The sequence below is a fragment of the Poecilia formosa genome, unplaced genomic scaffold (assembly GCF_000485575.1).
Source record: "Poecilia formosa unplaced genomic scaffold, Poecilia_formosa-5.1.2 Scaffold14, whole genome shotgun sequence".
NCBI classification, from domain to species: Eukaryota; Metazoa; Chordata; class Actinopteri; order Cyprinodontiformes; family Poeciliidae; genus Poecilia; species Poecilia formosa.
The window spans coordinates 341,428-353,555 of NW_006799953.1; the positions used below are offsets into that span (position 1 = coordinate 341,428).

General features: G+C 38.8%; 1 protein-coding gene across 1 annotated transcript in view; it reads right to left on the minus strand.

Annotated features, from left to right (window-relative positions):
• Nucleotides 1-2,823: 2,823 nt before the first annotated feature.
• Nucleotides 2,824-12,128, minus strand: part of vkorc1l1 (vitamin K epoxide reductase complex, subunit 1-like 1) — an 11,348-nt gene continuing 2,043 nt past the window's right edge. Inside the window, exons 2-3 of the mRNA XM_007545777.2 lie at nucleotides 7,996-8,105; nucleotides 2,824-5,646 (exon numbers count right to left, since the gene is read on the minus strand). Of these exons, the coding sequence (XP_007545839.1) occupies nucleotides 5,420-5,646; nucleotides 7,996-8,105 (337 nt within the window). The 3' untranslated portion in view covers nucleotides 2,824-5,419. The remainder of the gene's footprint in view (nucleotides 5,647-7,995; nucleotides 8,106-12,128) is intronic.

Here is a 12,128-nt window from a genome sequence, read left to right on the forward strand (position 1 = left end):
TTGTTGCTCTCTCTGTTTTTAAAAGTTTAGTTTAGTACTGTGAAACTGTTTTGTGCTGAATGATATACTGATGAATTATGTTGCCAATACTGCTGTTTATTTAAATGATTAAAAATGACACTTTCAGAGGGAATGTTTTAATGGTAGATCATTTCAACACAACAGGTTCAAATTAGCTCCACTTTATATTTTGGAATATATTAATTAATTTTTTTTCTCCGCACATTACTACCGTTAGTGTAACACTTTTCCATGTAAGAAAATACAACATTTTAAAACTTATGTGGCAATACAGAAGCAAACCCAGTAAGTTTTCCTCCACAAAGAATTTTAATAAACAATTTTCACTGACACATGAATTCCAAGCCCTCCAGCCCCTCAACTTTAGTTTTTTTTTTGTTTGTTTTTTTTATATACTAAAATAACTCAATGTTAACAGTCTATACAGCTAAAGGGCAAAATTAATCAAAGAAAAATTACAATCTCATTTGAACAGTGTACTGTTTTGAAACAAACCATTCTTATCTAGACAAAAAGAGGAGAATTACATGGTGGGGTTTAGGAACAATAAAACAATGAACGACAGTGGTTTGACAGGGTCTTCCGTCTGGCAATTGGTGAACACATTTCTGCACTGCAACGTTACTGGATGTTAAATCTTTGGGAATTTCCAATTTCTGTGATCCCATCCTTAGGAAGGCAAGCAGAAGTGCCTGGTGCACTACTTCTTCTTACAAGGCTGTTACTGTTGCTCGTCTTTGGCTCGAGGCCGGGTGGTCAAACAGAAGGCACTTTTGTTGGCATTAGTGATGCAACTAAAATGGCAGTTATACCTCTAGGCCTAAATAAATATTAATAAGAATGGAAAATTGATCACTCACATCAAATAATCCAACAACAAAGTGATCCTTTATGCCCAACAATTCCTAACTGTGTTTTCCTCAGTCACTTTTAAGAATTAGTGTAAGAAGGCTCGCATGAGTGGCTCCACACTTAGCACAGCCTGGTCTATGTAAAAACGACCAGACCCAAGTTTAGTTCCAGGAAGAGCCTGGCAGCTTAATGTCAGTTTGTTTTGTGTTGAGAAAAATAAAAAGCCATACTTTTTATAAGCTCATTCCTTATGAAGATGGATATTGGTTTTACGTATAATGTTTCCAAAATGGGCAACAAAAACCAAACGGATGTCAAGCAGCTACTGGTTCCCATTCTTTTCTACATGACATAAAAAAGCTACATATAGACCATAAGGAGTCCCACCCAGACTGGTACAATGCAAAATTAAATACTCAGAAGCTGACATAGGCTGGTTATCACTGTTCAGGTTTAAAAAGGCATAATTACATTATGTTAAAATTTGATGTTGCACCATTCTTACACTTTAAATGCCTTTTAATGATACCACAGAATGTGCCAGATTGAATGTTTCTCCCGCATCAATTTCCCCTCCCGCGCCTGTTGAGGCGCACCGTTAGTTAGCTTAACCAGCTGTGCTAGATAAGAACGAAAGAGAAGATAAAAGATTAATTTGTCAGTTTGAAACAGTTTCCAGTTGCAAAGTAACACAAGCACTCATGTGGAAACTAACAATTATATTCTTAGACTTTACAACACAGTTGGCGTCGTATGTCTGTTCAGCAGCTAACGTCAGGCTAGCTAGCAGAGCAGCTAGCCCGTGTAGTAAACCAGCTAATTTGTTTTTCTTCCAATATTTGATGAAGTATTTTTACTTGAGTTTGTTTCGAAATAATTACTGAGGGTTCCCATGACATTTACATTTCAGTTATTTTGTAGATTTTTCATATCATCATCGCCCATTAGTTAATTTATATGCTCCGTTTTTACCCCTCAGCGATCATGAAACACGGTGAATTGGCAGTGTGATAAAGGGCTATTTCACTTTTTTTATGGCATCTAGACAGTTTAAAATGCATAATACTGAAAAGTCTGGACTGAATGATCCTGAATTTAAATCTTTTAAAATCAGTTTCTGTAAATAGTAAAACCATAATTTCAGAAAAATATTGGAAAAAAAGTGAAGCATTTTCAATTCTAAGATCAACTTTAATCACAAATGTTGGTCTGGTTTTTTTTTAAAAAAAAGCTGGCAGAGGCCCAAAAAAATTTGGTGAAATTGCTCTTTATATTTGAATGAGTTTCATCTGGCAATAAAAAAAGCAGGAAAAAAAATCCTCAAAATGTCACAAACCCGATGTCACATAAAAGTAAATCCATGTAACTTTATTTTTCCAGAATTTGTAATAACTAAAAATGGAATGAGCAATAAAATCCAGAAATTCCCAACATTAAATACTTAAATATTCATCCTTACTTAGAGAAAGGATAAAAATCCTTCCATACTTGTCAAAACAGCACAAGACAACTGATTAAATTATATTAAAACTAATAATAATCATTGCTTTTCTGTTTAAAATTGTTACATATTGTTTGTGAAAATCTTGGTATAAGTACTGATATTGTGGCCTTTTTACATCAGCTTATACCATGAGAAATCCAGAGCAACTCATGCCTTTTTCATAAGTACTGACAGGATTATGGTCTGCAGAGAAAAGAATGTGTGCCTGGAATGTAAAGGGGGAAAATAATTGGGGCTAAAACATTGCGTTTGCCTTGGAAAATGGTCAACAATAAACCGAAACAAGCAGGGGCACAGGTCACAACATGCCAGGATAGATTCATTACTTCAATGATTTCACAATTCGTCTCTAGAAGCATGTCACTGAAAGCACGGCTCGACATTAATCAGCACCTCAACACTCCCTTCATTTACAACAGGAAGGATGCAAATCGTACTAAGGGAACCATAGGCGAGATGGTTTATTACCACAGATGAATCACACCATTACATTTATTACAGTGACTGTTACAGATCTTTGAAAGTGTAAGACTGTTGTGGCCATGTGAAGAGGGAAAAAAAAAGACCTCTGGATGGAAGAAAAATGAATCTCTAGAAGCTACATCTGCTTTCTCCATAGAGCAGTCTAGTTCTGCTTTCACCAGACTATGTTAGATCTAAAGCTTGGTGCGATTTAAAACAGTGAGGGACTTGGTTGTCTTATCAGGACAAAAAAAAAAAACAATCCACATATGGCTTAAACGCAACATTTAGTTCTTTAGTAAATCTAACTCCTTGGTTCACATGTGCAGTTCACATCAACAGTGCACTAGTTTTTGTTTTTCCTGTGACCGTTCAACCAACACCCCACCAACCGTATGCAAAAGCCAGGCGATTTTTAGTGCAATCGCGAGGCTGAAGTCGCCTCTGCCAGTGGGCCATTCCGCCCCATGTGCAGACGGTCACAGTGTAGCAGCCTATTGCTACTTTGTGAGATGACAAGAGGGACAAAACACTTCAGCGGTATCTTCCAGGCATGGACCGGTTACCGGGATCAAGGTACTTAAAAAAAATAAAAATATATTGGTGTAGTGTTCCTGATTCAGGTCCTTTTAATGAGATGGCAAAGAAAGAGATGGCGTCAAAGACGCCATAGAGCGTAGGAAAAAAATGCAACGCTTCCCCTCCCACACATGCTGAACAAAGCCAGTCAGCTACCTTAACCCTAACATGGTCTTAAGAGACTGGGTCCAATTATTTATCCCAGAGTGTTTTTACCAGTTTGTGTGGTTTTGGGAATTGACGGTCTGACAGGACAGCCCCCCCCCCCCCCACTGTCCAACCGTGACATCTGGCACACTCCTCTTGAGTGTTGCATGGAGGGTTAAAAATTGGGTTGTTGGGAACTTTTTTGAAGGAGAGATTAGTGAGCTACCTGAGCAGGCAGCCTGACTAACCAGCTAATGCTAGCCTACCTCAATGCAAACCAAAAAATGTGTTTAGTTGACCAGTTTTCCTTGGCTGTTTGCAACTGTTGCGACACACTGCCAGCCAGCAGGCTGAAAGTGTACTAAAGTAGCTCTGCCTATAAACTACTGCTTAACACTGCTCATTTCTTACAAGTTGGCAAACTACAAATGGCATTTCTGTTTGGAAGCCAACTGCAAATAGGCTGACTGATTCCCCAGCTAGCACCAGCTTGTTTAATAGCATTGTTACTCTAAAAAAAAAACCAGGGGCTGCAAAAAAAGGATCATATTCTGCTTCATAAACACTGAAATTTGTGATACTGTGGTTTTACCAGGAGTCCCACACCGGCCCATGCCAAGGCTCTTCATTTACAAGAACAAAATGTCCCCTGTGACGATAAAACAATGAGGAAAAATTGGTGTTGACGTCAACTCCCTCCCAATTTCCCCCAAAACTAAAATGTTTAACAAAAACAAAAAGGTAATTCACCTTAACACTCCTTTAGGCACATAAGTCTCAAAGAATCCCACTTGTGTGGTGGTCAGGAATGCTTTTCACATGACAAAAAAAAAAAAATAAGAGTGAGGGTGCCTTTGAGCAAATTGTGAGAAGAAACCTGCAGATCTGTTTCTGATGCAATTACTTCCACGTCTAAAACGAAGACAGCTGTCTGAACTGCAAGCCTGACCAGGCTGTTACGGAGCAGGAAGAAGTCCCGAGCACATCCTCGGACTCATCCACCCCGACCTTACAGATCTGTCGTCTTACCGTTTAAGCTTTTATTGGTTGGGGTTTTGTCATTTATGCCACGATCTAGCCCGGTGTATTGCTCAGCAGCTATTTACAGAATTGCAAAAAAAAAAAAAAAAAATCTGACTGATCTACACACAGTATCTCACATTGTCCCATGTTTTATTTTAGTGGTCCTCATCAAAAAAAACAAAAACAGAAATGTACTACAAAGTGTAAACATGGAAGAAAAAACAAATCATCCTTTATAAATGGTAATCGTTGCATCATCCTCTTCTCAACCTGCTGTAGAAACCTCATCTGCAGACTTGCACTGTAACCAAATGGGCGTTGTGTTTCGACTTTGGGACTTTTGCTCACCTCCGAGTACAGATGATCTGTCAATTTCACCGTTTAATGTCCCGTCTCCACTTTTTCCAGTCTGCGATCCGTTTTTTTGTTCAGACCAGAGCTGTCCTCCGTTGGTGCGTCTTGTGCGGGTACTTCCACCTCAGCAGCGTTGTGTTTTCCACCCAAACCCACACGCAGACAGCCGAGCCCATAAGTGAAAGGTTAAATGGAGGGGAAGGGGGGGATTCAAAGGGACAAAAGCCATCTTTCACTTACAAATCCTTCAGTGTTTGCAATCAATATTGAGATGTCAGGCCCAACATTTAAGTTAAATTTCTTCACTTTTTTTTCAACACACAGCAGAATAAACATCGTTTGGAAGCAAGGTCTCCTGGTGGCAAGTCAAAAGTTCAGAGGTTGCGTTACGTTTTCCTTTTTTTTTTTAATATTTTGTCATCAGGTTGCTTTTCTTTTTTTCTTTTTGACTTTGAATTCGTGCCTCCTCTCGGCAGCTCAGTCCTGCTTGACCTGAAGCTGCTGCTTCCAGGCCTCATTCAAGTAAACCAGTCGCTTGTAGTTGAGGATAAACAGAATGAAGTTCAGCGCATATGTGGTGATGCAGATGACACAGAAGTCCTTTAGGACAAAGTAGAGGATGTAGCCCAGGTAGAGCGAACCCACCACCGACAAGATGGACGTCGTCATGAGGAAAAGGGCAGCCATTGCGCTGACGGTCATTCCTGCGGCAAGAAACAAACAGAAGCTTAGCTGAGCAGAGAGGGACAGAAAAGAAAAAGAAAGAAACCAAAGCTGATGAGTCTGCGCTTTCCGCCGAGGCATCGGGCCTCAGACAGTTCTCCTTTTGTACTGAGCGCCTCCTCGTGATGACATTCACCTTTTACAGCTTAGCAGACTGGTCATATTGTGTTGTCACATGAAGCATGGTCACAGACTTTGAAGTCTGGGTGTCCTCCGGGCATTGCAACAGCTGGGAATTACTGGTTCTGTTCAATTCACACAAGAATCCACCTAAACCTGAAGGGTCCGTGTTGGGGCTGAAGCAATTCAGATTATTCATGATTCATCGATTACTGAATGAGAAGACAATATTAGCGGGTATGAACAAAGTGAGCCTTAATAATTAAATAAAAATGAGCTGACATTTAGGGGATTTTGCTACTTATCCCTGAAATGACCACCGTTATGCGTTCTGATCAACACTGAGGTCCATAACTGTTTGGAGCAGCACAGCGCCTCATTCACTGACATGATCGGCGTTTAAAGCTGCACTTTGCACAGTCTGGATTCACAAGGTTTAATATGTAAACATATTCTTGACCAATGAGGATTATTGTAAGCTCATATGATAGACTTAATTGTGAATTTTAAAAGCGTGGAGTGCACTCAACCCACTTTAATCAGATTCCCCTAAATAAAATCCAGAGCAAGCAATCAGACCGAAATAAATGTGACTTGACTTCAGTAAAAATCCAGCTGTTCCAGAGGCCTCAAAGCTTGGCTAAGCTACATTCTTACAGCAGATCTTGATGCTCAATCGTCACTGCTTTTGATGAAATCTGATTTTTTTTTTTTGCGTGGTCGTTCAGACTTCTGCTTGAACAGTTTATGTACCCAATGCGATATGCAGAAGAACGTCGACGTCACAAAGCATCACACCGTTTACAGAAGTGATGAGATGGAGCCGTTTATGGATTGTTTTTAAAGTGTTGCCACAAGGTCGCAACGGCACAAAGGAAGGTAATAAAAAGACAGCAAAACAAATAGTGAGACTTTTGTGCAGAGGCGTAGTCAGAGCCAACAGGATGAGGCCAGAATTAAAGGTTTCTATCTGAGGTAGAAAACATGAAGGAGTGATGCTTTTTGTTCAGCAGGGGCAGGGAAGCAGGTCAGTGTTTGTGGGAAAATGGCTGAAGCTAAAACAGGGCAACACCAGAGGAAAACATGTCAACAGGGCTACAATGGAAGGGTTTATTAGCACATTCCTTTGTAATAATGGTGTAGTCAAAACCCAGACGTCCATCTAATTAGAACTCTGTGGGCAATACTTATTTGCTGTTTGCAAATGCTCTCCTTTTCAATAGACACGGAAATATGTTTTTACTGCAGAGCTGGTTAAAACATATCCCACAAGACTGTCAGATTAATATTTATGAAAGTCGTGCGTCATTTTTTTTCCAAACATCAAAAAAAATTTATTTTCACGATGAGAATTTTTATCGTGTCACTATAAACTTCAGTTAATGTTTGAAGAAAAACAGACGTTATTTTTACGATTTTCTGCACCGTTTCTACAACAAATGGCAGAAATTAAAAAAAATACGAGCCATTTAATGATTTAAATCACACTTCTTTAAGTGGCATCCTGAAGAGGCTTCTTTTAAATAGGAATGTTTTAATATAATAAATTTCATAATAATTTTTATTGTCATTACAATTGCCCACCCTTATCCACTACTGAAGTGGGGGGAAAAAAAGTGAAGTTTATAGTAGTTGCATGACAAAAAGTTAGAGGGGTGCCAATATGTTTCTCTGGACAGGTCAAAGGAAATGGGAATAATCAAAATTTTCAAAGCAGCCTTCAGCGTTTCCCCATGTTTCTTGGTTGAACTGAGCTGCTGTTGTTTCAGTCACATATGAGGTAACTGATATGGCTTAAAAAAGAAGCTCTTGTTTGTTGTCGAGCCCAGGTTGCCGAGCGAGTCTACCAGCATAGCTCCCATCTGATGGGAGGACAAGGTGTCTGTGACAAAGAAGCATTCAAGTTCAAACAAGCTGCACATGAGGAGAAATGTTCAGAATTATGGCTCAGCAACAGCAACGTTTACTTCTAGAGGTCAACCCACTTGATGCTGCCATCATTTCATTAGATACCCTAGATTTAAGAGGACAAATATAATTTCCATATGGTGGTCTGATATTATTCCAGGGGGCATCTGGGTCAAGTTTGGTCAAATTTAGCTGCAACATAAGGTGGGAGATTCAGCAGAGGCGGTGCCTGAAGCGAGAGGAAAAGTCTCCCGAATCTGCTGCGCTCGCAGCAGGTTGCGTCAACTAAAATTGCATCTTACCTAGTAAGAGCTGAAAGGCATAAAAGAGTATCCCGTAGACACTGTTGGGTTGGTTCAGCGCACTATCGTTCCCAAAAATGGAGCCCAGGAGTCCAAATCCTCGGCCCCACCTAGACCAGGAAAAAGAAACACCACCAAAGAGGACAATTTTATTTCAGGAAATCCAACAAAAAGTTGAGCACTGTGGGTAACAATGATAAAACATGTCCTTGCAGTCAGGGAATGATGCAACTTCCTGGAATTCTTGGAGAGCAAAATGGACAGAATTAGTGGTTTGTTAACCGGTGGTTGGCCCGTTATTGATGCTGCAGTTAAACTTGTTTTCTTCTTTAAGGGGGGTTTTCCACCTCTTTTTCAAGGAATTTCAGGTAGCCCTCACTTCCTGGAAAACTTGGAATACCTTTGAGCAACAATGTGCTTTTCAAGGCAGAGCTGTGCTAAAACATGCTTCCAACTTGAGCCTGGAAAGCTTTCTGATCTTTAAAACATGAGCCAAGACTATTTGACCAACTCATGGTCACATGAATTAAAACTTACACTTTAGAGTTCACCAGGTCCATTTGTGACCGATTTAAATTTGGTCTGAAACAATTCAGATAAGTCAATTAATCGATTGCTTAAATAATTGCCAACTAGTTTAGTGATCGATTAATCGTTAACCTAGATACACAGAATCAAAAAAGGGGTATTTTGTAAAGAGAAACTTCAGAGGTAATTAAGCCAAAACTGTACAAAAATATATATATATACAATTTCCATTTGAGACAGAAACACCTCCATCAGTTTTAGCTTCACTGTGTTCCAATTTACAAAAGGAACACTATGATGTTGCACTTTAGGAAATAAAATATGCATGTAGCGATATATTTTATGTAAAAGCTGCAGTCAGAAAAAGTTTCTAGAAAAAAAAAATGCAGGCAACCAGAAAGAGTGTGTGTGTGTGTGTGTGTGTGTGTGTATACTCTCATAAGGATTCCATTAAAATTTAAGATGTCTGGCACACAAATCAGGGTTTGACTCAGAAGATGTTCGATAGTAAACACATGGTGACATTGTGTCCTTCACACAGCACAAAGTTACTCAATGCTACAAAACATTGTGCCGTGCGCCAATTTCCTCCAACATCCAAGTTTAACAAAGCGGATGGAATCATAATGACTGTTCTGAACCAGAAATTATGCTCAAAAGCAACACCTTTGGTGATAAAAGGCTCCTTGAACTCATTGAAACATCCAATGATGCCAGCATCTAGTAGACTTCACCTCTCCCCAAAACTACCATTTATAATTTAGAAATAACTTGAATCAAACTCCCCATTCTCCCTCTGTTGTTCTACAGAGGCGTTTGCCGCAGCAGCTTAAGAAGTCAAACACTTCTTTCCAAATTCAATTTCCACAAGGGTTCTCGAAATATTCTCCATTACACTTCTCTTAAGTTTCCATCTGAATCCAATATCAGAAGTAGCTAAAATAAGTTCAACTGTGATCAGAACAGCATTCAGCCAAACTGAGTTTTACATCAGCTGCTAGTCAGAAAACCAGAAAGTTTTGCTAATTGTTGGGATTACCTACGATTAGTCAGTAATGGAATTCAATCAGAGGCTGTAGATACTGATTTATTGAAATAAGCTTTAATAAACTTGACTTATTTTATTGAAAAGAAAAAAAATCACTAGTGCACTTAGCTTCAACCTTACAAGTCAGAAATTCGACTTCAAAGGGTGTGTCCGTAAAAGTTGCCCACTCTTAACTTTGCATTTCATTGGCACTCAGGTTAGAATTTCAATCTTATTTTGCTTAATATTTACCTTTTAGCACCAAAATGAGTGAGTACCACTAGAGTGACACGCAAGTTTAAGAAGCCAAATCCTCAAAGCACTTCTTTTATTGCTAAACACCACAACTCAGTTCCTGTATTTTATCTCATCAGTTTACATCAGCTATTTCAGTTCCATTCATTGTGACAGGTGTATGAATTGCTGACAAGCATTTCCTTGTAAGCCAAGTTTTTTTTATAAATCGCTTAGCTGACAAGGAAATACTTGTAGAATAAAAGTTTATTTAAAAACTGCAATTTAAAATGTATAAAATAAACTACAGCGCCACAAGTTTGCTAGTTTTAATAATGTTGCACTGCAGCCATCAGTTGTGGCAGACCACTTGTTGGTTGTGGCAGATGGTTGCTTGTCCTGAGTCAAGTTCTGCTGGAGGTTTCTTCCTGTTAAAGGCCGTTTCTCCTTTCCACTGTTGTTACATGAATGTTCATTACAAGGGATTGCTGTAAAGTCAACGCCACAAGCTCTGCATGCTCGTCCAGGAGGAGTGAATTCTGTAAGTCGGTGCTTCGATGCAATCTGCTTGAAAAAATTTTTTTAAGCTACTTTGAATAATTAATTAAGCTTACTGTATGGTTTGATAGCTGAGATCAAACTGAATATACGTGTAATTGAACTGAAATCATTTTTGTAAAGTGCTCTGATGACATTTGTTGGAAATTGGAGCTATATAAACAAACTGAAAGATTTCTACCTTTAAAAGAAAAATAACCTGTTGTGAATAAAGCATGTTTTACATCACCACCTGATGGGTAGTCACTTTAATACAGAACACTGATGAAGAGATTCCCTTATGTAAATTACTGTGATTCATGGGCAGACTTCCAGAATCAACAAATACCGCCATTTTTAAAAAAATATTCAAATTTTCAATCAGAGCATTCCTATTCTATACTTCCTGGAGAAACCAGAAGTTTTTGCAGGATTTTAGGGGAGTTCGACTGCATACTGCTGGCTGGCTAAAATAAGGCTACAACACTTGTCCTTTGCTTACAAAAAAACATTACATTTTGCCATTTGTCAGGGACAGTCAAGGGAATTTCCCTAAAGGGAAGTTACCCATGACTTTATTGAAGGTAAAAAATATTCATTTGAAAAACTACAAGCAGTGAATGCCACATCAGTCAATCAGCTGCCTGCAGAATAGTAGATAAGGCAACAATTTCACAGGCCAATGTCAGCTTACTAGACTTCCAGTGCTATTCTAATAAGTGTAAAATGACAAAAAGTAATATTCCATCTCATAAGCACCTGGAAAGTACATCAAATGCTTGTATATTTTACAGGCAGGTTAAGGCATCAATATTTTTTTATATTCATTCATTTGAGGTAACCATGCCAAGGGAACTATGCATTCACACTGAGAAAGTTTGGCTGACAAGGAAATACCTCCAGCTGGGTATTTTTTCAGGTTTGAAGAGGGCAGGACTAATGCAACTCATCAAACAAATATGCAACAAGTCTTCAACAGTCTGCATTCCAGAGACATTGTGGCCTTTTATTCTGCCAAGCTGGGTTTTGTCATTTGTGCTCTGCAAAACAACCGAGAAGGCAGGGACTAAATCTGGCTTTTAAGTGGGGGATTGTTTCCCTGCAAATCTGGATTAAATTATCCTGAATCAAACAGTGATACTTGGTTGACAAAAAAAAAAAAACAAGTTTGGCACATAAACTTAAACTCTTAAATCAGTGGTGCCCAAAGTCGGTCCTGGAGGGCCGGCATCCTGCATGTTTTAGTTCTCTTCCTGGTTCAACACACCTGGATCAAATGATGGCTCGTTAGACCTGAAAAGGTTGCTGCTCCACCAGGGAGAGAACTAAAACGTGCAGGATGGCGGCCCTTTGAACACCCCTATCTTAAATTAATCAGTGAATATAGGTCACTTCAGAAACTGAAGTCATTAATTAGTGACAAAAATGACAGTGATGTGCCAAGTCTGAAACCAAGCACTATCGCTAAAACAGTATTTATTTTAGCACAAAAAAATAAATATTGTGCTAACGACAACATTGCTAACAATAAGCTAATGTTGTGCAAACAGCCATTTCCAGAAATGAATATTTCAATTTTCAGATAATGGGACAAGAATTAAACATGTTTTGATTCTCAAATTTTTTTTTTTTTTTTTAAATCAGTCAGGGTTTCCCTCAGTGTATTATATGCCTGGTAGGCCAACAGGTTTTACTTGTGTCCCCACCAGGTTAAGCATTACTTATTTAAATGTTTTTTTTAAATGTTTGCATTTTTTAAGACTTTATAGTCGGTGTTCGGGTATTAATCTTCAATCTTTCAATGGCG